The sequence below is a fragment of the Venturia canescens genome, chromosome 11, assembly GCF_019457755.1.
Source record: "Venturia canescens isolate UGA chromosome 11, ASM1945775v1, whole genome shotgun sequence".
In the NCBI taxonomy this organism is placed as follows: Eukaryota; Metazoa; Arthropoda; class Insecta; order Hymenoptera; family Ichneumonidae; genus Venturia; species Venturia canescens.
Window position 1 is genome coordinate 13,224,443 of NC_057431.1, and position 27,522 is coordinate 13,251,964.

Here is a 27,522-nt window from a genome sequence, read left to right on the forward strand (position 1 = left end):
GTGGATATTTCTTTATTAAATTGGAAATATCTTCAGACGGTAACCCGTGTTTTAAAAGTTCTTCCCAACGTATAACCATCTCTTTGGAGATAGAAGCAGCGAGGTTACGATCTTCTGATAACCTCTTCCCTATGACTTGAAGAATTTCTAAGTCCATTGGCGTTTCTCCCGATATATCTTCGTTTGAATTCTGTCCTTCTTGAGGAATTGTTATTTCTTTTGCCATTTGATCCTCATCTGTAATCGATATCTTGTTATTTTGAGCAGTACTCTCTTCATTGATTTCTGGCGACGAGCCTTTCGGAGTAAAATCATTCCCCATTGACGAATCCTTCCCATCTAATGAAGAAAATGATCGTCCTCTTCGACTGCGAGAACGTCTTCTCTCCTCAGAATCTTCACTTTCGAAAGACGATGATCGATGACGATGACCTACGTATTAAAATCATACGTTAACGTAAAATCGTCATCGATCGAGAATGCAAAGACTCTCATTGTCGTCAACTAAAACGTGGTTACATATGTACCGACCACTCGTCAGCAAGCTGCTGCGACTCAGGAGGTTAGAGCCTCCCGAGGGTCACGTTTCGTTCATGAGACTCAAAGAGCTCCCTCACATAGGTTAGAGCCTATGTGAGAATTTTTATCCGTAAAATATCTCCTCTTATGGAGATATACATCTAAATGGATTCAAAATTTTTAAACTCACGATTCCTTCGTTTCCGATGTTTCTTCCTCTTCTTCCTCTCTAACAAACTTTCCAATTTCCGTATCCTCTTCTCTAAAATATCTTCTCCATCCTTATTTCCTTGATGATTTTCCATTTATATTGAATGGAAAAAAAATTTTTATGTCGCTCTTCTTTGACACAAAGAAGAAGAATGAGTATCAAGAGTCGGGAACATATATCTGATATGGGGCGGCTGTGAAAAATCGCTGTTTTTTTGTCTTTAAAGATATGGTATATTTGACACTGAGACGATGATACTACAGAATGATCTGAAGGAAGAGGCGCGAAATACAATTAAATATTTTCTTGCATTACTTATGACAAAATGATTCAAAACTTTTGTGAAGTAGTGTTCGGTTGCTCATTTATATATGTGAATATTAAGTAAAACTTTGTGCGCAGTTATTCACTTTCTGTTTCGATTTTCGCATGATTAATTTGTCTTAAAAAGCAACCTCACAAGCCGCTTAATAACGAATCGACACTTTATAATTGGTCAAAGAAAGAAACAGGGGGAGGGATGGTGATAGAGGGAGGAAGGAAGACAGACAGAAAGAGAAATAGAGAACATGTTGCTAAAAATTTCCAACATTGGACTCGAACGAAACTGAAATCAGAAAAATTTTTCATTCACATTTTTTTTATTGTACGAATCGCCTTGAGAGGTCAAAAAAGGAAGACACAACGAATATCGTCGTAAAATTAATTCCGAAACACCCACATCATAGGGGTTGAAATTTTAAACAAGCCGTCTTGAGAACGAAACATGGGACCTATAGGGGTCATTCCATACCAAATCGACCAATCTATGACCCCGACCGTTTTTGCTTTGCTGAACATTTTCTTTTCTATTATCAAGAGACTCGGTAGAGTCTCGGGACAAGTACATTGACAGCCCTGTCGTCTGCTGTTTCGTACCTACTGGAAGAAGTCGTTGTTATTTTATTTAGATTTTTTTCTCAACCCATCTAATCACAATAAATTTTTCAAATTTTTGTACTGTTTAAAAAAAAAAAACCCAATGTAATTCAATGGAAAATAATTGAAAATAAATCTTTTTTATTCATTGAGTGAACTTGGCGAAACCGCTCGCGCTCGAGTGTTTTCTTTTTCCTTCTCTTGTGGTCCGTTGTCATGAACTCGAAACAACTCGGAAAAAAAAACAGTCAGTCAACACATCGAGTTGATTGAGGATGCATGTGCGTATTGAGAGAAAAAAGACCAAAATCAAATACGAAATCAGGATCTAAGGTAATGGCTTTCATATCATTATTCTTATTCTTGATGATTGCAATTCATTACATGGTTCAATTATTTTTGGCTGGTGATGGCCGCGGATTGATTAATTCATTACATGGTTTAACTCTTTTTTGGCTGGTTATGGCCGCGGATTGATTAATTCATTACATGGTTTAACTCTTTTTGGCTGGTGATGGCCGCGGATTGATTAATTCATTACATGGTTCAACAATTTTGGCTGGTGATGGCCGCGGATTGCTTAATGGTCTCATGATGCTCTTTTCGTATGACTTGATATCCCAATTTTAGCTGTTGATAACTGTGGATTCAATACACCAAATGATGACTATATAATTGTTTTTGGTTGCTGCGGATTGAATTGTTTTTTTTCAGTTGTTTTATTATAATATAATCAATAATTTTTGTGATTCATTTATATCAGGTGTGACGAAACACTCGCGCGACGGCCCGAGCCCGTCGAAACTAACGAAACTCCGCGATCTTTAGATCGCGGACAAAACATCGCGGCGACCACGCTCGTCGCTGTTGACAGGTGGCGGCCATCTTAGGCCGGTAGGCATGAGCCCGAGCGGGGCTACCGGCGCCGCTCTGAACTTCGCCGCGCTATATTTTCAGAGATTATTTCTTTTTGCATTTTGTTATTTTAAGTCGCCCGAGCACGTAATTACGATCAAAATTCTCAGAAAAATAACACGAGTTTAAGAAAAATGATCACAAGTCAAATTAATAGTATGAAAAACAATCACAATGAAAAATGTAAAAAGCGACTACGACGCATGCGCGGGGAGAGCGTCGATGGGCTATAGGACGCGTACGTGACTTTTCGCGATTGTAATTAATCAAATCGTATTAAACGAAGTAAAAATGCCAAATTGAAGAAGAAATTCAGTAATAATTGATCCAATTGAAGTTTTTGTTATTAAAAACCATACAAAGCTGAAAATCATAAAAAGCGGTAGTCCGCGCATCGTATGTTAGCCCGCTCGACCAACGGGCGAGCGTGAATCATGGCAACGGGCCAATCAGAGTAGGCGTTACAGAAAGATGCGCAGAACCGATCGAAAGCTGAGATTCTCGGCGCTCGAGAATTTCATGGTGGAGAACGGGGTATAAGAAGCGCTGCGCGACTCATTCGGCATTCAGTTCTCCCTGCCTCAAGGATCAACTCGGACCTCTCTCTCTTACAGTACTAACCAAGCACTCTGCTCAAGACTCATAAATTCCTTTCCTAAATTTTCCTGGACGCCTGGAATCTCGGAGCGATTCGGTGACGTTTCAATCCCAGAGTCCAGGGTCCACTCTTAGTTTTTCCAAATTTCCGTTGCACGGGATCTCGGAGCGATTCGGCGACGTTTCAATCCCAGAGCCCGTGGACGGTGAATTACCTAACCTAGTGGATGCACAGGATCTCGGAGCGATTCGGTGACGTTTCAATCCCAGAGCCTGTGGTCTACGCTATCCTGTCATATTCCATAGTAGATTCTATTTTGTCATTTTATGATCGTTAAAAGCAGAGCTGTAAATTTTTTTTTTTTGGTTAATTAAAATTTTAAATTCAAATTTGAAAAAAAATCTTGTCCGAGTTGGCCGGGTACGGAGACCTAACGCAAATTAGAAAATTAACAAAAATCCAAGAGGCGATAGATCGAGTTAAAATTATATCGAGTCAAAACAAAATTGAAACATTGTAAAAGCGAAGAGATCCTCTTGGATTCATTTATATTTTTTTTAGAGAAAACAAGCGTGACGGGACATCGGGAATATTGAGTTTCGCGAAATACAGCGTGCGGTAGACATTGATTTTCGGGTTCTTGCGATTTTGAAAAACGGATTTTTCTTTGTACACTTTAAAATTCGAAAATTGAGAAATTTAAAATTTCTCAGACAGAGAATTTGCAACGTTTTCGGGTCTTTCGGGTCTTTTTCCCGCCAGATCCGATTAAACAAAGCAAGACAGTTTAAAAACAAAAAACACAAAATTGTTTTCGAATTAGCGAGCCAAGGCGCAAAATTTCTTTTATTTTTGTCAAAATTCGGTCAAATCATTGAATAAAATTGATTATTTGTATATTTTACCCAAATTAACAGTGTCCGCGTTTCTTTCATACCTGCTCCTTATTATTAAGGTTGCTCGAACCGACGCGTGGCGGCGTTCAGGCCAGGTCGGCAAGAGCGTTTCGTTACACAGGTGAAAAGACAGTTATATCCTGCTCTGGAATTGATTCGGAAATTATAACTCAACGTCACAAGAAAAATTGAGATTTCCTGTTGACGAACCACCAGAAGAGGAATTAAAAGATTGTGGTATACACAAAACATGTACAATTTTTTTGTAAACACACATTACTTCTTCAATTCCAAAGATATCGAAATAAGATAGTAAGTGATTTTTTCGTCTTGAGTTGTAGTTTTATGAATAAAAAAATAACAAAACGAATTTTCATACTTTTTTTCAATTCACCACGTTTTAATGGACCTCTTGACACATGCAGAAATTTTTTTAGCTTGTCATATTCATAATTTGTTACTTTTTTAAAAAATTTTTACCACGTGTAAAACAAAGAAGCGTGTTTCCTCCTTGAATGGACAACGCAAGTATTAGAGAAGAGACATTCCGCTTCATTTTGGTTTTTTTCAATGTCCTATGTCTACGACCTTTTGTGTGGTTATTATGTCCTTTCGAAAAAGTCCATTCTTTTCGCTTTTTTTGTTTCCTTTCTATATACAATTCTTTGTCCTCAATTCTACGAGCGAGTCCTCGAAGGTTCTCGGCTTCAATTTTGTAATTGGAAAAATTTATTACGATTATTCTTTGCAGAATTATCACGTTTTTACCAAAAGAAGAAAAATTTTCAAAACTCTCGCGTACCGCGAGAACTATTAGATTTCACAAGATATTTTAAAAATAAAAAAAGTTGCGTTTGCTATTGTTTTGGCACTGAAATTTTTTGAATGATTTTGTTCAGAAATTTCTTTCTTCATCATTTTTCAAGTACTATAACCTCAAGTATACATTGAATATCGTAACTCGAAAACGATGGGATCCTTTGTATGAAATTTTGACAGAAAAAAAGTTTCATTTCTAGGTCTTTTTCAATTTATTAGAATTTTATCAAATTTTTTTCCACGATTTTATCAATAAGGTTTTCAAGATATTTATAAATGAAAAATTCAAACATAAAAATGAATTTTCTTTACTTTAGATATTCTAACACGACTCCATAGTTCACGAAAAACCCGAATCAATTTATCAACTCCGAGAGGAAATATTTTAGGATAAAAAAATTTTGGAAAATAATGTGATGAAATTCTAATGAATTAAAAATAAAAAAAATATAACTTTTTTCTCTGTTCAAATTTCATTCAACTTTTCTGGACTTTTGTCAGGAAACTTTGCCCCGTAGCGATTTCAATGTGTTCAAACCAATATACAATTAGAATAATTTGGAATCAAATCACTCTACTTGCGTTGTCCATTCAAGGAGGAAACACGCTTCTTTGTTTGACACGTGGTAAGAAATTGAAAAAAAAGAAAATTTTTGTGCATGTGTAAAAGGGTCCATAAAAACGTGGTGAATTTAAAAAAAAATTAAAGAGGTCAAAGTTTGGAGAAAAAAATATTTTTGATTGAAAACTGAAAAAAAGTATAAAATTTCGTTGTGTTATTTTTTTTGTTTTTTGGTTTTTTTTTTTTATAAAACTACATCTCAAGACGAAAAAATCACCTACTATTTTATTTTGATATCTTTGTTATTGGAGAAGTTATGCGTGTTTACAAAAGAATTGTACAAAAATTTGAAAAGTTTATTGTGATCAGATGCATTGAGGAAAAAATCTTAAAAAATTAGGAACGACTTTGTTCAGTATAGGTACAAAATAATAGAAAATTTGAGGTCGAAAAAGAACGACACGCTAAGTTTCATCGAAAAGTTCGTTCCGGGTTGAGATAAGGTTTCAGGGTTGAAAAATTCTCTCATGGATTTGAAATATCAATAAATAACCACTTCAAATTTTAAAAGATTATTTTTATTTTCCTCGCCACAAAAAAATCGCGAGTAAACCCCAAAAAATCAGGTTGTCACACGGGGTAACCCCTTAAAATACAAAATACGTTCTGGAGCACCGACTACCGCAGAATTTGGGGTACTATTTTCTGTCAGCCAACAAAAATAATTCTCGAAATAAAAAACTTGATCATATTCATAAGGAAAGTCTTAGGTTCTTCCACGATTCGAATCCCCGCTAAAGGTGTGTTCTGGAGCACCGACCACCGCAGAATTTTGACTATCTTATTCTGTTAGCCTACGATACTGATTTCCATAATGAAAAACCAAGTTATATCCATAGGAAGGAATCCACAATTTGGAGATGTTCCAGTTTTCCGTTTTTTTTTCACGTTTATGGTATTATCAGTGACTTTTTTATTGCACGTAATGAACTTACTCTAATTTTGTGTCAAGTTGAAATAAAAATATAACAGAACGTAGAGGATATGCATTTTGCTGACGCGACAAATTATTTCCGCCCGTTAATTAAAGATGTTGAATCCCCAAATGCAAGAGATGATAAAATTTTCACGACAATGAATAAGCTCATTATTGAACCATTAAAATTAACAAATTGAATGTAGTCTTAAGGGAAAGTGATCGAACTTTGTGACAATTTTTTTTTGACCTTTACATTTTTTAATATTTGCAATATACTAAAATTAGCGGAAATCAAACTAAGTTTATTGATTAATATTTTTTCAATTTTTTCAAAAATGGTTCTTGACATGGTGTCAATTTTATAGTAACGAGCTTCTTCATTGTTGTGAAATTTCCACACGACTTCTTTAATACTTCATATGAAAACACATCGCATATTCAGAATTTTATCATATTTTGTTCATCGGGATTTAATGGGGATTCACTTCAATGGCGTGTGGTTGCACACGCTCCACATTTTTTTCATGTTTTTAATTCAACTTTGTAACAATTTTCTATTTATTCGGACAAGCGAGAATAAACATGCGTAAATATAGAAATAATGGCACAATAGGACTAATGATAAACAGATTCATTATTTATTAACTAACATTTTTCATTCGATCTGGTACTATTAACACCTTTGCTTTTCTGTACGATAATCGCTTATTTCCAGTTACATTGGCTAATTCTTATTTTTTCATAAATTAATGATCTATCGAGAGAGAGAGAGAGATGGATGGATGTAACAACCTGCGTTTTGCGTTCGATGTCGACGGTAAATTGCCCTCTTGAATATATGCAGGACGATGGTATATCGATGAGGATTTCAATTCTTTGAAAGACGAACAAAATGTCCTCCCATGGACTCCAAATCCTTTGACAGATCGTTGATGTCAGCTTGATCTAAGACGGGTCCCGATGAATTGAGAGAAGGATGGACAAATTGTTCCTTTGTTTTGTTTCAATTTGAAATTTTGCTTGCACGAGCGCCCTTGTAATTTTCGTGCGCTCTCGTAGATGGCCAATCGACTACTAAATACCAGATTCCAAGATCGCATGTTTCTCCTCAAATTTGAAACGCTGGGTACTTCGTCAGATTTCGGCTCCCCTCCTTGCGCACCTCTATCTCTCTCTACTCATCTCTTTCTTTCTCTCTCTATGCGTATATCGTTCTCGTTACAACTTGATACAAAATTAAAGTAAATTCATTATGTGAAATTAAAAAAGTCATTGATAAGGCCATAAACCAAGCCAAAACTAAGCCATAAACCAAACCAGCTAAAACCCATTCTAAAAATTTTCAGTCTTGTTTGGGTTTAGAATGAGGTACATTGCCTGAAAATTTCAAGCCATTTTATTCGTAGGAAAAAAAAATTCCCAGCTGTTTCAAAACAGCGATTTTTCATAAATCAAGTACACTTGAGAGGCTGTGTATTGAAAGGAGCGTGGTAATGTTTAAATATTCGAGTATGCAATTGTAGATTATACACTACCGGCCAAAAGTTTGGGGGCGCTCGTTGAAATTTCTTGATGCACCAAAAGTTGAATTGTTTTATCAAAAAACGAGATATCGAATTTTTGCGCACGACATTTTAAAGGGGAAATATGTCGCTTTAATTTGCGCTTTAATAAAACCTTTTTCAATTTTTTTTCAATCCGGTACATATTTTTGAAGTTGGCCGTTTATCAACCTTTTTTCAGCCCTTTAAAATCGCGCGCACGGTTCGTAGAATATTTTTCCAGTGGTAATAAATAAAAACCCAATCAGACCAGTAATGATTAACATTATTGTATAACATGTATGCTAAGATTAGATTTCTTCCAGGCCTATTTGTTTACGGATTTTCATGAACTGCACTGCTGGTAGTGGTTTCGTAAATACATCCGCTAGTTGTTGACCTGTTGGAATATATTTCAGAGTTATTACCTTCTGTTCAACCTTTTCTCTTGAAAAGTGATATTTTACATCGATATGCTTTGATCGTTTATGATCCGTAGGGTTGTTGGCTATTGCAATACACCCATTATTGTCTTCATAAATGACGATTGGAGAGGGCATATCAAAATGAATACTAATTAATAAAAATTTTAACCAACACGCTTCTTTCACTCCTTCATAGAGAGCCATGTAGAGGCTTTTGTAGAGGATGCAGCAACTGAATTTTGTCTTCTCGTATTCCAAGATATAGTATTTTAATCAAATAATTTGAATAAAAATCCAGATGTACTTTGTAATGATTAGATATTATTCGCAGAGGCAAATGAATTTTCAACGGGATCACATGAATGTTGAACAGAAAGTAATTATATTTATTTCACAAAAAAAATGATGATAGAGAGAGAATAAAACTATCGATATCTGTGAATTTAGATAAGTATCCAATTGCACTCAAAAATGTGGACGAAAATAAAAAAAAAACAATTACACAATAGCCCGAAAACGGATGTTTTGGAGTTCGAGGAGAAATCTACGAATTAGTCGATAAGCATATAAGCATAAGCGCTTGGTCGCTCGCAGTACGATCAAACTCTCGCATACATACACACTAACGCACTCACACACTTCATACGTGATCATGGGCATTGATCATTCGTCAGCAAATTTCAATAAATACTTCGAAAGACAATAATCAACTTAAAATAAAAAATTCACTCGGAATTGTACTTATCTCGAGATATTCTTGTGTTGGGCGAATCCCTCGTTGGTTCTTTTACTCCGGAAACCTCGGGAGAGATCGTACAACGTAATTTGGAGTAAACGTCGAAGAAATCGATCCGGAATCCAATGAATATTGGAGTGGCCAGACCCAATACACCCGATTGATTGAATGGATGGATCTCTGGTTGATCGCTGATTGAGGTGATGTTCCTTCGACGGTCCCGGAGCAAGAGAGCTCTCGAATATTTGATCCCCTGGTCATCGGTGATGTTTGGGCGTGGGGAAGAAAGTGGGGAGAAATCTCGATGATCAACGAACCGTCGCCGATCGTCGAGGCGATGGACGCGAATTTAAATCATCTCTCACAACTTTTACGATCAAGTTCATTGCCTGCCCAATCGGAATCGACAAACCCAGTCAGCATATCTTTGTAATAATTTCTTTTATAAATCAATTTCAGTTTCAGTGATCCTTTAACATATCTTAAAACTCTTTTCAAGCATTGCCATAATTCCTGATTATTTTTGTTTTGGAATCTTGATAGCAAATTGAGAGCTAAGCTTAAATCAGGTCGCGTACACAATATTGCATACATCAAACATCCTATGAGATTTTTACATGGTACTTCGTAAGTCACCTCTGAATTCAATGCAGTGTAATCTAATTTTACTGGTAAAGGAGTACTAATTGCATTGCAATTATTCATGTTGAATTTTTTTAGAACTCTTTCGAGATATGCACTTTGATTTAGAGTCATTGTATTGTTCTTTCTTTCAATATTTATTCCCAAGAAAAACTTTGCTTCGTTCATGTCTACCATTGAGAATTGATTCATTAAATATCGTTTGAAATTTTTCATTCTGTTTTCTTCGAATGTAATTATCAAAATGTCATCAACGTACAAAATGACATAAATGTTTTTGTTTATATGACCTCTGTCAAGAAAATATAAACAATAGTCTACTGAGGAATTCTTGAATCCTTGTTCTTTGATAATTTTATCAAAATGTTGAAACCAGCACCGAGCTGATAGCTTCAAACCATATATGGCTTTATTTAGTTTACAAACACGATTTTTATCGATTTTCATTCCTTCTGGCACTTGCATGTATATTTCCTCTTTTAATAGACCATTCGAAAAAGGCTGTTTTTACATCCATCTGATGAATTAATAAATTGTTTTGATTTGCAAAAGCTACGAGAACTCGAAACATCGTAATTCTAGCTACAGGTGCGAACGTCTCATTGTAGTCTGATAAATATTGTTGACTAAAACCTACAAGTCTTGCTTTATATTTTGTTAAGTTTCTATAAATATCATTTTTTATTACGAATACCCATGTGGAACCTATAATATTTTTATTAGTCGCACAGGTCACTATATCCCAAGTTTTATTTTGTATAAGGGAAGCAATTTCATCTTCCATTGCTTTCTCCCACTCAAGTCTATCACCCCAATTTTTAATTTCTTCAAATGTTTTGGGAATGTCAGAAACGGTCGACTGTGCACTTATATAGGAACAATGCTCTTCATTATAAGAAATAGTAGGCATGTTTTTAAGACGTACACTTCGTCGTAGTTCGTTCCTTTTCGGACTTTCTTGAGAGATAGTTTCGTCTTCGAATGACGCTTTATTAACTTTATCTGTTTGATAATCAGATTTGTTAATTTCACTCTCTTCCCTTTCATTTGTTTCAGAATTTTGGCCAATTTCTAGTTTTTGCCTTTTAATGATACTAGAATTTTCGTTAAGATCGGATTTTTTGACTTGTTTTTCAATATTGGAATTTTCCTTTTCAATCCCTTTACTTTGTACGAGAGGACGCGAATTTTTGAAATTTATTTAATCAAAAATAACATCGCGAGCAATGATAAATTTATTTGTTTCTGTGTTCAGTACTTTATAGCCATTTGTCTCATAGCCTATAAGTATTCCTTTGAATGAACGTTTATCGAATTTACTCTTTCGATTTTTATCATGAACATACACGGTACTACCGAAAATCTTTAAATGATTGACGCTTGGCTCTTTTTATTGTACCACAGTTCGTACGGGATCTTGTTTGCTGGAAGAGCTTTTGTCGGGCAAAAGTTTAGTAAATAAGCTGCGGTTAAAATCGCTTCTCCCCAAAATTCTTTGCTCAACTCTGCCCCATGTATCATAGCACGTGCTTTCTCTGTGAATGACTTGTTCATACGTTCTGCTACGGAATTTTGTTGAGGCGTATACAGTACTGTTAAATGGTATTCTATTCCCTTTCTCCGTACAGAAAGATTTAAATTCAATTGAAAGATACTCTTTTCCATTATCACAATACAAGTGAGCTACTTTTAAATTGAAATGTGCTTCATTTTTAGCAACATAGTCTTGAAACCGTTTTAAAACATCGGATTTATGACTCAATAAATAAACAACAGTGTAATGAGTAAATTCATCTATGAAAGTTACGAAGTATCTTCTCTCGTCAATTGTAGGAGGTGTGATTGGTCCACACACATCTGAATGAATGACAAATAATTGTCTCGTTCGTTGTGATCTGTCCTTTTCTTTTGAAAAACTGAGACGTGCTTGTTTTCCGTAAACACAAGCTTCACAAATGTCATTCGTGGGATTTATAGCTTCTAATTCTTTGCGATCGAAAAGCAAATTATTTCTTTTCATTTCTAGGAATTTTGACTTGCCCATATGACCTAAACGCTCATGCCAAAGTTTACATGTGCTTGAATTTGCATTTGCATTATTACACATTTTCTTGTGAATGATTAAGTCAACAAATATCAAATTATAAACTGACTTACCATTTGCGATGATTTTGTCACCTCTTTCAATGGATGTTTTGCCATTTTTATGAAAAATAACTGTCATACCAGAGTTTTGAATTTGTCGTACTGATAATAAGTTATATGGAATTTCCGGAGCGTATAGCACGTTCTCAAGGATTCCTGATATTCCCTGATCTGTTGTCACTTCTATGGTTCCTCTCTTCGTCGCCATGATAACTTCGTTCTTCTTCGCCACTGTTATCTCCACTGGTACTGGCAAATCCCATACCTTCGAAAAGGCATCATCTCGATTAGTCAAATGATGAGTTGCTCCAGAATCAAGAATAAAAGTCAACTTATCTTCTGTGTCAATCGGCTTATTAGATGACACTCGAACTCCAGTCATGAAACCGAAACCTTCAGTATCTTGAAATTGCACTGTCTGGATTGTTCGTTGACGGTCCTCCGAGTTTTGCTTTCTTTGTTTATAATAGCAATCTTTTTCCTCGTGGTTTCTTCGTTCGCAGAAATCACACCTTTTATTATTATCATTTTTTAAGTTGTGATTATTTTTCTTGTATTTCGTGTTTTGCTGATATTGATGAAAGTTGGATCCTTGGGTAAATTTATTAATTGATTCTTGTTTAAAATTCTGTCGACGGTTGTTGAATTTTTTTCCATTTCTGTTTTGTTTTTGTGATTTATCTTGATGTTGAACTTCTGTTTGCAACACTTTCCCACTTGTGTCGTTTCTCTCATTTAATATTTTTATCTCATAGTTTAGGAATCTTATTTTTACAAACGTAAGATTCACTTTATCATTGACCATTGTTTGAATTGCTGTTGTCACTGGATCGTAACTTGTCGGCATAGTTAGAAGGAGTCTAGCAATTTTACTTGTTTCTTGTAGTTTTACTTCGGTGACAAATAGAATAAAATGTTTTGTCAAGGAAATATTTTCTGAGAGTAATCAATTTCTTCTCTATAGTCAGCTAAGATGCCAAACTCTGTCTTGCATATAGAGAATCTAATTTTATGAATATTTCACGCGCGGTATCATCGTCTTTCGCGAGTCCAAGTGCGGAATCACTCAAATGTTCAATTATGGCACCTTTCGCAAATCTTTCCTTACTTTCCCAATCTTCTGTCATTTTTTCTGATGGATCACTTTTAAGTACACATGACGCATTTCCTTCCGCGATCAAAGCAAACATTCGCATTTTTCATATACTGTATTTTTCACCGTTAAACGGCGTAATGTTTCTTTTTGTCTTTTTATCAATATCGTCAATCATGATCACTATTTGAACTTCACTATAGTTTCAATTACCACGACCAATATTTCACCATCAATAAATGTAGATTATTTTATCGTAAATCAATATTCATTATTTTCAAGTAAAACTTTTAAATGTATCTTATTATGTGCCTGGGCCCATAACCTATTGGATTATGGAAGCAGGTTTCGAAATAAATGGCACAAAGTTTAAGCAGAGCAATTATATATTTTATTCAATGAACTTTACTCTAAGAGATCTATCGATTAACTGAGCGTTGCAGTGGTCGAAAAAGTGACTCTGACTCTAACGACAAAGGGCCTCGTGTCGACCTCTTTCTTGATCTGTATATTCGTTATGTAAACAAACTTATAGGACTGCGAGCACGCTCTCATGTGTATTGTTTAATATCAAGTTTTATTACTATGCTGATGGATTATTTTTGCTCATATTCCAATAGTTGCCACTATTTGTTTAAACAAATTATTTGAATTTTTTAAACAAAAAAATAATTTCACTATCATTCTAACATATTTTCCCGCGAAGATCATAAGCCTAGAAACAATTTTGAAAAATTTCAAGTTTTTATCATACTTTCTTTAAACAGATTATTTAAACGATTCAAATAACATTTTAAAACAAATCGTGGTAACATATTACCAATGCATTATTTTTCGGAATCAACAATTTTGAAAAATTTTCATTTTTTGTAATTTGTTTAATCTTTTTTTTAAACAAATTTTAATTACGTTTTTCTATAATTTTCCACGTAAATCACGATTCTGGAAACCATTTTGAAAAATGTAGATTTTCTATCAAAGATTATTTAAACAAATTGATTAAACAAATTAATTTTGCACAACTAATAGCAAATTCGTGATCAGCGACTCAAAAAATTTTGGATTTCATGTGTAATTTATATATCAACTCTAGAATACTTAAGAGAAAATAAGAGAAAAGATCTATTTGTATTCGTTAAGTTGTAAAAAAAAACATGATCTGCATATTTTACAAACTCGATAATCAAGAGTTATATTCTGTACATTTTTTGGCTAAAAGGCAAGCCACGTCGAGCGCGATCAGCTAGCGACTACTGGCGCCGGCTATTGGTTATTGGTTTTATCGAATAGCAATGTGGCTTCCGAAGTGTTCGCTATTTCACCGTTCGACTTTTGTGCCTCTCGCTACTTAAATTGCTCGTTAAACTCGCCCGTTGCTATTATTAAATTCGAAATTGTTATCGCTCTTTATATTCTTTAGTCTTACTTATGGTGACTCGACCAAAGTGTTTTGATTTGAGCGAGTTGATTTGAAATTCTAACGCTCGCAATTGTACGCACTTGAGAATATTTCTTTCGATACAGATTCATTTCGAAATTTCCGTGTTTGTGATTTTTATTTTCGAATCTAAAAATGTTCAAATAAATGGCTCTTCTTTATTCTAACGTACGTTAATTTTTATTTCGATATTCTTGTCATTCGGTCAATTTATGATTCAAAGTTTTCACCCCCACCCTAAGCAACAAAAATATCAACTAAAGACATTTAGTTGCTACACAATTTTTATTCTCAGTGGATCGAAACCCGCAGAGTCGTTCTGTATTAACGTTTTTATATTTTTGCGGTTTTTCACGTTTTCTCGCGTTATTTCGCAGTATTTATCGCGGATTTATCGGATTTACCAGATTTAGTGGATACCGCATTTACCGGTATGCACGGTTTTTAGGTTTTCGCTGTTTTTCGTGTATTTGCGCAGTATTAGTTGTTCACATAAAAAGAGGAAATACGAATCTCGTGTCCAAAACTATCAACTTAACATTCGGATACCTTTCTGCGTTCGATGGCTCTCGCGTTTATTTGATAGTACTTTTGTTAAAATCCGATGATTTTAGAGATACGTTTCTCGGCTTACTTATCCTGAGAAATGTTCTAATCTCACTTTCACTTCAAACCGAGAAGATTATTTTCGTACGTATATATAATTCTTACTGTGAACAATAAATCCGAGTCAGTTCCAATTTTAATTTGATAATCCATAATGATTTTAATTGATTTTGATAATCCAAAAAATCACGATACGAATTTTCAGATTATATATCACGACAGATAAATACAATTATTCTTGTATATGGTCAATTTACATTTATATTGTAAAATTTTTTTTGAATTCCTATTACAAAAATACTGAAATATATGAAAATAAAAATAAATTAAACTTGGAGTGTTTAACTAATTTTATTCTGAAGACGCGAGATAAATCCAATGTTCGACAATCCGGGAATGTCTTGCGCAAAAGCTATTTTTAATTTGAATAACTTCGTTGCTTTCACAAATTTTCCAAATGAATTTCACGTTATTACGTTTCTATAATATCTGCTTCTTTTAAGGTTCCTTATTAACTGCATCAACTCATTTCCTCTCAAAAACCCTTATTTAAAGAGCGGGACCGTCTTTTCGAAGACCACATAGAGTTTTCACGCAAATAAGGCCCTCTTCAATGAGTTGAGAAATTTAATCAAGGTCTACTAACGCCCGAATTGAATTTTCACACAGGTTATCATACTTGAGTTTTTTCTCATACCGGTGAAACAGAAGAAGGAGCAAGAGAGTAGTTAAAAAATCATATAGAATTCTTTCTTAAAAGATTTTGTACTTTTCCTGAGGATTTGAGAGGTTTACATGTTTCGGGAAACTTTTTCATCGCTTATTATCATACAATCTCTTGTAATAAAAATAATTCATCTATCACTGGTTTTCTTTACTAATTCTACTATTCGTATACTATTTTTCAAATCGACGTAGTCACCAAAATTGCAAATAACCAAACGGACAAAAAATGATTTTTTTTTTTCAAATTAATAGAATGATTAATCAGCTATTCTAATAATCAGATAAAAATGTTGAAAACCAACGGATAAGATTTTGATTGATCAATTTATCTCTCCATGGATGATTTTCTTTTCGGATTTCAGAAGGGAAGATTCACAAACTTTGCAGGTCTCTGTAGAATGATCAAAAGAAATTTCAAAAACCGGACATTTTTCAGCTATTTTTTCGACATCTGTGACTTGGTTGACATTTTTGTACAGAATTTCTAAAATACTACGAGTTTGAGAACTAAATACGTTCAGAAAAAAAATCCTTAATACGTTTCATCCAAATCACAGATCTGTTTTCGATGACTTCGTTATTTTTTTCGCTGGGGTTCCGTTCAGTTGCCCGCACAATCCGCTCACTTGCCCTTGCAACTCCACGTCAATCGCCAAAGCCACATGATTAATACCATAAATCGCGACTATTGGTATTTCATTCAGGTTGGTCACGATGTGCTCACCGTCTTTAGTTACTCTGTAAATAAATAAGTATAAAATTTCATAATGTTTTTAGGATATTTGTTTGGCCTGTTTAAATAACTCGTCGCGCGATAATACCAATAGAAAATTCAATTCAATTTTTTTTTGTGGATTATCGCTTCTCTATTTTTTATTTCAATAAGTTCTTTGACAATTTTTTAACAATGCACCAGGTTCTTTACGACATCAACGGTGACTCGTTGACAAAAAAGAAATGACTTTTTACGCCAAATAAATCGGCTGTCGCCGAAAATTGTTATTTTTTGTTTTTTCTAAAAAAATTTGAAACATAAGTCAGGGAAAATTGGCTAATCTCTAGTATAGATACGTTGTACGTCTTGACTTGTCTTGTCCGTTTTTTTTTACACTTGGCGTCAAGACGCTGCAATAAGTCTCTAATAAAAATAAATAATACTCTATCTAGATGCATCATTGATTTAAATGAAAAACAAATCGAATCGATTCAATTCATTAGAAAAAAAAATATTATGCAGTTCAGCGAATCTCACGCATGCATCAACCATCTAACGAATTTTTGAAAGGGAAATTCTTCAACATCTGCTGTCAGAACCTTTTTGTAATTGGTCAAACCGTTTCGGAGAATTTCATTTTGCAAATTTGCAGCTATCTTATTTTCGCATTCACAATGGCGAGATTTCTACTTATCTACATCCTTAAATTTACCAAAACTCGCGTGGAAACTTCTCTTAATGATCAATGCGACTGAGTTACGCCGAAAATATTGAATTTTAGAGAACGTTAGAACTTTGTTCTTAATTTTTTGTCGTTGCTGTGCTACTTCGAGTGATTATCCACTATTGTAACGAATGAAAAAAAGTTGAAAAAACGTGAACCCACTTAAGAATCCAGTCATTTCCGTCCTCAGAAGGAACAGCAACGCCGTTCTCCAAATTTTCCACAACTTGACTATCGATAAACACTTGCACTTGGTCGGTAGTGTCGGGAGTCATTTCTACGGTGTGATTTCTCATGAATATTTGAAGGCCCATATTTGTGCCAATTTTTTTAGCGAAGATAGCAAAATTTTGGTGCACTTGGTTGCCGGAAACGAGAGTCCATTCGTCGGTTATTTCGAACGGAATATTTTTTTCGTCTCCAGTCATAACCGTTTTGGGATAAACTGAACAGAATTCTGTGAAAAAACGTCGAAAATTTAAAAACTTTTTTAGAATTCAAGTCGAGAAAAAATTTTCAGTCCAAATAAGTCAAATCATTGAATGAAGGTTATTATAAACATTTTTTCATTATTCTATTTATTATTCATAACAAATGAATTTCGATTACTATTATTTAATGGAAACTCTTGAATGAATGGAACATAACTCACTCAATTTTTTCTCGGTGTATGCGAGAAGACTGGCGATGCTGAAACGTGTATTGTCTAGGCGATGATTCCAAAGGGACTGGAAAATAGGACCGAAACCATTGAAACGTTCGTTCTCCAATTTCACATCGACGAAATCGTAACTACGGTGGTCCGGAGTAGCCAATTCAATGTTAACTTCCTCTTTTTCGAGTGGATAAGTAATTTTTCCTGTCAATTCCCTGGACGAGGATTTTTGCTCAGCGTATTCAAGATTTGGAACAAGATATGTGCGAACTAGATCTTCCAAATATTGCAGAGTTGACGTCAGCAACGGAGGCACCTTCAATAGAATGGTTTATATTTTATTTTAGATTTTTTTTTTTTTAATTTACAAATCAGTTGAAATACGCGGGTTGCACTATTCTCGTTAAAAGAATATCTTTTCGAATAAGAATTTTCTATCCACTATTGAATTATCATTGCAAAGCAACCACGTATTCTCAACCAAAAAGATTCTTATGTACGGAAAGCGTAGTAATTGCGATGAAAACCAGCCTCAAGTATAAAAAACAAAAAAAAATACAGTAAAACCTGGAGTTGATTTTTCTACACAAATCCACACAAAAGTATTTATGCAAATTCTTTAGGAATGTCAAAAAGATGAATGTAAATTTTAACAAATGATCTTCCAAATCGGACTTGCGAAATCTCAAAACATAACGAAACCTACTAAAAATTTTTGATGCTTTAAAAAAAAACTATGGAAATCATTCCATGCATGTAAATGGAAAAAAAATATCTGATTACTTGTCGAAGAATTTTTCGTTCAAGCATGCCAGATTGATGATTACATGAAGTTTTGATCATCAAAGATTAATTCACATGTATACTTAAACATGCTTTATTGTTTCAGGTTTTCAATCTCTGATGAATTTTCAATTGTGATGAAATAAAATTTTTGGCCGTTTTATGACTCTACGTACCTTTTGTTGCGTAACTACGAAGTCGTAGTTTCTCAGCGTCGTGTAAAGTATCGCTTCATTGATACAATTGAGTGTTTTGGGTATCAAATTTTTGGGACTTCTGTACAACGGATTCTTGATATCGTTGCTACAAGCGCTCTTAGAGGACTCATGGATGTATTTGTCTCTTTGCTCCTGTGACAGTGAACCCCTGATGAACATCCTAATTAAAATATCGTCACGTGTACACTCTTCCGTGTCTGTAGGTCCTGCTATGATCGACAGTTTACTGACTGTATTCTCTTCTGTAGAGCCCAATTGAAGGGGATCCGCTGGCATTTCCGTGTATGATTTTACACCTTCTATACAAATCTGCACACGATGAACATAAATGGAGGATCAATAATATGCTTTTTATGATTTTATGGAATTGAAAAATTTGCATAAAAAACGATTAGGGACTCGTATAAACGACGAATTAATGTACCAATGAGAATTATTGCGAATGGAGCATACAATTTTTAAATATTTATAAATAAATGTCCAATCGAGAAGATGGTAATTATAAAATATTGAATGTGAACGTATCTTTCTCTAAAACTACTTTTGCAAAATGGAAAATATTTACGATAATGATCTGAGCTGTTCCGATAAGAAGTCATTTACTTCTAACTGTACGAATGAAAACTGTTATGAAAACCAAAAAAATTGTATTACAAATAGCTGCGATGAGATGCTCTTTACTCAATGCAGCAGTACGGATCATTCGTTAACTCCACAATGATCATTTAAACCAATAAAAAAAGTTGAAACCTTTTGAAGAAAACTCACCTTGTAATTGGGTTCATCGGCTGTTCTTCTTGTGAGTGAAAGTTTAATTCTATTATTGGAATGGCCCTGATTGAAGTCACCGTTCATGTTCAAATCCCACGAACGTGCAACTTTGTTGGTCGCGGCAGCAACTACGTCAATTTTACCACTAAGACTATACTTTTCACTGGGTAACTCATGATAAGTGGAAAGTTTGTGATCCACGTCCTCGTAACTGGCTCTTAATGAGATGTTCACCTTCAAATAAAGCACAAAAAAGTAAAGACTTCATTTCTGTGTGAAGGCTACCGGAGTCGAGCGATTAGGAAAAAGTTTAAACTCACATTCCCTGCTACAAAACAGCTTTCCACTGCTTTCGAGTTTTTTTTTTTGTATTGAAATTGTGATTTTATATCTTCAATAGGGTGCGTCATTTTAGAGCAATTTTTTTTTTACCCATCGTGCCCGGAGATCTTTAATTAAGGAGGGTAGATCGCGACGATACAACGTTGCCATGCTAAACCATGTTGAAAATATTAAGAGTTCCAAAATGAGAAGAATTTAATAAAATTTCATAAATGCATTCTTTAAAAATATATACGACAATATAAATTTTTTTTAGATTTTTCTCCCACATAGCCCTCGAGTATTTGAACACTAAAGTTCACGTGTATAAGCACAGGGTTTACATATATACAGTTATACATCTCGTGCATAAGAACTTCGATTTAACGCTCAATTATTCGATAACCAAAAAAATTTGAAAAAAAATTGTATTTGTATACTTGATGCCAAAGAATGTTATCACCAAATTTTATTAAATTCTGATTATTTTGATTTCGTGATTCATCCTCCTTAAAATCCAAAAACGAGGCTTCGCGAAAGGGTACCGTTATAGTAACAAGAAAGAGATTGAAAAGACTAAACAAACAGGAAACACTCCTGAAAGGGGATTAGAATCGTTCGGTGCAGCAAATCTACCGAGCTCAAGTGTTAGAAATCTCCTAAATTATTTTGACGACGACCAAAATCCTCTTGATGACGAACAAAATCTTTTAGACGCACTAAAAATCGCTCGTAGCACTATCCGTTCCTTCGAAAAACGAGTAGAACAATTAAATCTACAACTAAGACAAGCAATTCAAGATTTAAACTCTAACATGGCTAATATTCCTGTCTCAATCAAATATGCTCTCGAAGCCGTTCCAATTTTTGACGGGCACAATATTCCATTGGCTCATTTTATCGAAGGATGTGAAGAGGCACAGCAAATGATAACCGAAGATGCACGACCCAATCTTGCGCGCGTTCTTCGTAATAAATTAAGAGGCGAAGCTAGACGCGCAGTTCACGGAGTAGAACTCGATACAATGGCTAAATTCACCACCTTTTTGAAAACCCTATATGCTCCAGCAAAAACGGTTAATCAACTTCTCGGAGAACTCGGACGAATTTTTCAAAATGAAAACGAATCCGCCTTGTCGTACGCAAATCGCACTAAAGAACTAGGAAACAAAATTCATGAAGCATATAAAACGAAACTGGGAGTAGAACTAAATGCAGAAATGATAGCAAATTTAAACGAGGATTTAACGGAATGTTTTATTCGTGGCTTGAAAAGTGAATTGGAAGCTAGAATTAAAAAGGGCCAAAATTTTGAAAAAACCATGAAAGAAGCAGTTGAACTCGAACGACAGTTGTAAGCAAAAGACGCATTGCGGAATTTTAGAATGACAAAATCCTCTAACTATTCGAAACCACAGTACCAATCAAGAGAACGTATTCATCATATTCAGTCAAATATGTCCATTAGGGTGATGCAAAAAAAATCGATATTTTTTTTTCTCGGAGCTCCAAAGAAAATCGTTAATACATCAAAAAAAAGTAATTTTCCCAAAATTTCAGATTTTAAAAAAAAATTTTGTATAGTGCTCAAGCCACTTTTCGATATTTTCCTGGTTTTTTCTTCAAAAATCGCAAAGTAAAAATTTTTTTTGCTTTCATAGCAGAAAGTGTTAGTACTCCATGGAATTATAAATCTAATAAAATTTGTTAACTCTCAAAAAAAATTAAATGGCTCCTTCGCATAATTTATTTCTTTTTTTCTGTATATTTCGCTATAAATGATGAGATTAAAAAACGTGTGGCTACAGATAACTATTCTTGTCGTCCTTCCAAAAGAAAGGGTGAATGTACTTTGCAAAAAAATAGTTTTTCAAAATCACATGTTATAACAAATATTTTTGCGTTTTCTCAAACGATTGGTTTCAATTTCCTTGTATTTTTCATACAGATATATATTTTTATTGACGAAAACTTTTTTCTTGCTAGGGCATCGTACAAAAATGACAACATATCAAATAAAGCTGTGTTTTGCTGAATTTAAATTCTCTTTTTCAAAGTCATGTTTTTCACCGCAGAAGACGTTATACTTTGGAAATGTTCTAGTTTTCCCATTTGTTATAAAAATTAGTAAAATATTTTGACTGAATTTTAATAGAAAATAAATGTAGGCTTATGAATGGGAAATCGCAAAAATGTTTAGTTCCGAACTCTTTGTTTACAATCAATAACTATTTGAGTTTGTACAGGGAGGCAACTTTGTGCAATAGACCTATTTCGATCTTGTTAATTTAATTTTTTTTTTTTATCAGTAAAGATTACGAAACCGATATTGGAAGCTTTATGATAAATATTTGCGATTTTGCATCCATTGGTCTCCATTTTTTTCTAACAGAATTCGGTCAAAATATTTTACTAGTTTTTATAACGCACGAGAAATTAGAAAATTCCCAAATTTTAACGTTTTCTACGGTGAAATATCAGACTTTGAAATAATGAATTTGGCAAAACACAGATTCGTTTGGCACGTTATCATTTTTGTACGATGCCCTAGCAAGTTTTCGTGCATAAGAGTGGTTATGTCTATGAAAAATACAGGAAAATTGAAATCAATCACTTGAGAAAATGCGAAAATCATTGTTATAACATGTTATTTTGAATAACTATGTTTTTGCAAAGTACATTCACCCTTTCTTTTGGAAGGATGACAAGAATAGTTATTTGTAGCGCCACGTGTTTTAATCTCATAATTTATAGCTAAATATACAGACAAGAAGAAATAAATTATGCGAGGTAGCCTTTAAATTTTTTTTGAGAGTGAAAAAATTGTATTAGATTTATAATTCTATGGAGCACTAACACTTCTGCTATGAAAGCAAAAAAAAATTTTTGCTTCGCGATTTTTGAGAAAAAAATAGGAAAATATGGAAAAGTGGCTTGAGCACTATCCAAAAAATTTTTTAAAAATCTGAAATTTTGGGAAAATTACTTTTTTTTGATGTACTAACGATTTTCGTTGGAGCTCCGAGAAAAAAAAATATCGATTTTTTTTGCATCACCCTAATGCCCATATGCCAATTGTGCTTACAAAAGGGACAGGTCGCTAATCAATGTATGGTATTTAAAAACCAAGAACAATCCAACCCTTCCAACAACTATCAGAAACGCTTTTCATCGCAAAACAGAAATTTTAATAACGACCGGAGCCGTAATCAATATCAAAGAAATTTCATGCAACCTAATACAAATTATGAAACTAGTGATAACCCACCAGAAAATCCTAAATTTGAACCAATTAATCCACACAGGACATTGATAATTCGGGATTCAGTCCGTCAATTTTCTGCTGATATTGTAAAAATTCAGGACATCTAATTGAAAAATGTAGAAAAAGAGAATACGTGAACGCCCATAAAAATCAAACACCGTTCCTTCAAAATACAAACGAAAGAAGTTTTTATCCGACGCAAAATTCTCAAAAACCCAATCTACGCAGTGAAAACGAACCGTTAAGAACCTCATTTGTTCGAAGCATAAAGCATGTAGAGACAAGTGAAGACCCAGCATGACTACAACGAGTAGCCGTCGTACTCCTAAATCGCACAAGTAACGTACCAGTAATGTCCGTCGAATCTCAAGATCTTGTGGGATCGACTTTGTTAATGATAGACACGGGATCTGCATTAAATTTGATCAAAAAACGTTAAATAGCACCAGAAGTTGAAATCGATAAAAGTGATATCATTAAAATCAGTGGAATTACGAAAAATTACGTCAATACGTTGGGAAGAGTGGAAATCCGAATTCTAAATTCAATAATCACTTTTCACTTGGTAGCGGATGATTTCCCTATCGAAGACGATGGTTTAATCGGGACTGAATTTTTTAATACGCAACATGCTGATGTTTCTTACTCCGAGAAATGTCTGAAATGGAAAAAACATAAAATCCCATTTGTTAAACTCGAAACCATAATTATTCCCGCACGAACTAGAAAAATGTTCTACGTGTGTGTAGCTAATCCAGAAGTAAAGGAGGGATACCTGCCTAAACTAAATATATCGGACGGTATATATTTGGGAAATGCGTTGGTATCTAATAACGAGGGGAAGGCACATTTATATCTAATCAACACCACGGAAGAAGAAATCGAAGCCGCAATACCCGTCTTAAAACTACAGCCGTATGAGCTCTTATCTGCCCCTTTGAAACGACAAGTGAAGGGAAAAATTGATTCGTATCCGTCGAAAGATGGATCTATGCGCAATGCTAATGCATTTCAACAGTTACTACATCACGATAAACACAAATCTGAACTTCAAGAAGGATTATCAAATTCAACACAAATTCTCTCAATCAACACACGAATTCTCGATGAGAATCGTTCTACTATTTCAAATAAATCTACTATCTCATGTGAAAGTCGAGCACAGCAAATACTAAATCTATTACGTCTAAATGATCTGAATACGGAAGAACGGGAAAGTGTTATCAGTCATATAGAAGAATTTCAAGATCGCTATTATCTGCCAGGAGAAAAACTAATGGCCACAAATGCCATTCAACATCGCATTCCGACGCTAAATGATGTACCAATAACGACTCGACAATATCGTTATCCACCCGTCTTAAAAGAAGAAATCAATCGCCAAGTCAAGGAATTATTAGATGGAGGAATAATAGAACCATCTCAATCCCCGTACAATTCACCTGTATGGATTGTACCCAAGAAAGCAGATTCAAAAGGAAACAAACGATAGCGCATGGTTTTGGATTATCGCGCCCTGAACGAAAAAACAATCACGGATGCATACCCATTACCACTTATTAACGGAATACTAGATCAATTGGGAGGAGCAATGTATTTCTTAACCTTTGATCTCGCTTCTGGATTCCATCAAATTCAGATGCATTCAGAAGATCAATATAAAACCGCTTTTTCAACACCTTATGGTCACTACGAATTTGCCAGAATGCCATTTGGACTAAAAAATGCACCTGCAACATTTCAACGACTCATGAATCAAGTTTTGACGGGAATACAGGAGTCTGATGCATTCGTATATTTAGACGACATAGTAATATACGCTTCAACACTGGAAGAACATGAATTAAAAATCGAACGAATAATGAAACGATTGCGAGCTGCGCAACTAAAACTTCAACCGGATAAGTGTGAATTTCTACGACCCGAAGTAGTGTACTTGGGACATATAATCGGTAAGGATGGACTACGACCCGACCCATCAAAATTAATTTCGGTCAAAGCATTTCCACAACCTAAAAATGTGAAAAACGTGCGACAATTTCTTGGACTTGCTGGATATTACAGAAGATTTATAAAAAATTTTGCTCAAATTGCAAAACCACTTACCAGTTTTACGATACCCTGATTTTACTTAACAATTCATCGTAACTACGGACGCTTCAGGATATGCAGTAGGAGGAATACTTAGTCAAGGGACATTGGGAAAGGATCGACCTATAGCATACACCTCACGCATGCTCAATGATGCTGAGCAAAAATACAGCGCTTATGAGAAAGAAGCTGTCGCTATCTTACACGCAGTCACCCAATTTCGACCCTATCTATATGGTAGACTCTTTAAACTCGCAACGAATCATAAACCATTGGTTTGGCTACACACTTCAAAAAACCCCACATCGCGTTTGACCCGATGGCGTTTACGACTAGAAGAGTACGATTATGAAGTCGTATATAAAGCTGGAAAAACAAATATCAATGCCGACGCATTATCATGAAACCCATACGATCCAAAGGCCACTGAAGATCACGTGCAACGAATTCATCCCATACACCAAGAGAAAAGTCAAGTTTCCGATACGGAAAAATCTCAGGGAGAGAGACTGACGATTCCCCAATAGCTACAAGGTTAAGAAGTAAAAGAGCTCAAGAAGCAAAAGAAAAGGAAAGAAAAGCAAAAGAAACTATTGCTCAACTAGGAAAGAGCGATGAACAATCGATAGCCAGAAGACTGAGAAGTGCAAAAGACAGCATTGGATCAAAAATCGCAGAACCAGTCAAGAGAGCTGCAAAACGAGTATTTAAACAATTAAAAAGTAAACCGACCAAAAGACAAGAGAACATGCAAGGAGAAATAGTAAATGATGAACAAGCTGAAACAGAAGAACCGACGAAAAATGTAATATATGAAGAAGACATGATTTTGCCTGGTGACGAATCCGAGGAATACTATTTTGATCAAATTGATGAATCCATGGAATCTAGTTCCAACAACGACACTGAAGATGAAGATATTCAAGAAGAGCTATTACCTGTTTCCTCGAAAGGAAAAGGTAATCCAGCAGAAATAGGAGAATAGGATTCATGAGAAAAGACAATTACTTATATTTCATCTCGGAATCAGGGGAACCTTGCGACGATGGATCGACAGGACTCTTCGAGCGACGAGCATTACCAAAATTTCCAAAAGCAAAATTAGGCGAAATCAAAATACAAAAAAGTAATTCAAAATTTCATGTAGCAATCATAATTGAAGGTAAAAATGGAGAAACATTAGATCAACGTTCAATGTTAGAGGTCTGTGAAAAAGTTGGGAAAGATTTGAGGAAACTACGACTTCCTACAATCAGTATAGCTAAAACAAAAGAAATTAATGGCACTAGCTGAGAAAAAGTGATTAAATTTATCCGTAAAGGTATGGAACATCTTTCAACTAAGCTGACAATTTGTCGAGGAGACGTGAAATATCCAAACAAAGATATTCGTGAAGAAATAATGGAAGAAGCTCATAATTCTGCAATAGGAGGACACAAAGGAGTAACTAAAACGTATAATCGAATTCGCCAACTATATTATTGGGAAAATATGAAAGAAGACGTGCAACAATTTATAAATCGATGTATAAAATGTCATTTAAAGAAATTAGTGCGCCTAAAAACAAAACAACCAATGATAATTACAGATACACCTGACTCCGCATTCGACAAAATAGCTATGGATATAGTGGGACCTTTACCTACAACAAGAAAAGGACGTGAATACATATTAACTATTCAAGATTTACTTACGAAATTTTGTTTTGCAATACCTTTGAGAAAAGCCACATCGACTAACATTGCTCATGCATTAATCAAAAATTTCATTTACATTTTCGGATCACCCAAGGTAATACTAACAGATCAAGGAGCAAACTTTTTGAGTAACCTAATGAAAGAAGTGGCAAAGAAATTTAAGATAAAACAATGTCGAACAACCGTATATCATCCTCAATCTAACGGGTCTTTAGAAAGATCGCATCGCTCATTGGTAGAATATTTAAAACAATTCATTAATAAAGACAATGAATGGGACGAATGGCTTGAATTAGCAACATTCTCATATAACACTAGCGTCCATGAAGGAACAAAACACACCCTATACGAATTAGTATTCGGAAAATTTGCCCGACAACCATCATTTAACCAAGAACCTGAAGAAGAATATCGAACTTACGGAGATTATTTAACTGAACTAGCTACCACACTACATAACGTTCAAAAAGTCGCGAAAGAAAATCTAATTATAGCAAAGGAACGATCAAAAAA

The 27,522-nt window shown here is 34.6% G+C and overlaps 1 protein-coding gene and 1 long non-coding RNA gene across 2 annotated transcripts in view; both read right to left on the reverse strand.

Annotated features, from left to right (window-relative positions):
• Positions 1-7,033: 7,033 nt before the first annotated feature.
• LOC122418167 (uncharacterized) lies at positions 7,034-12,014 on the reverse strand. The gene is made up of 2 exons (XR_006262456.1): positions 11,919-12,014; positions 7,034-8,358 (listed from the first exon to the last, which is right to left on the reverse strand). It is a non-coding gene; the product is annotated as an uncharacterized lncRNA (long non-coding RNA).
• Positions 12,015-15,789: 3,775 nt separating this feature from the next.
• LOC122418153 (uncharacterized) overlaps positions 15,790-27,522 on the reverse strand; it is a 36,357-nt gene continuing 24,624 nt past the window's right edge. Inside the window, exons 12-16 of the mRNA XM_043432216.1 lie at positions 19,633-19,869; positions 18,823-19,173; positions 17,861-18,179; positions 17,371-17,665; positions 15,790-16,507 (exon numbers count right to left, since the gene is read on the reverse strand). Of these exons, the coding sequence (XP_043288151.1) occupies positions 16,321-16,507; positions 17,371-17,665; positions 17,861-18,179; positions 18,823-19,173; positions 19,633-19,869 (1,389 nt within the window). The 3' untranslated portion in view covers positions 15,790-16,320. The remainder of the gene's footprint in view (positions 16,508-17,370; positions 17,666-17,860; positions 18,180-18,822; positions 19,174-19,632; positions 19,870-27,522) is intronic.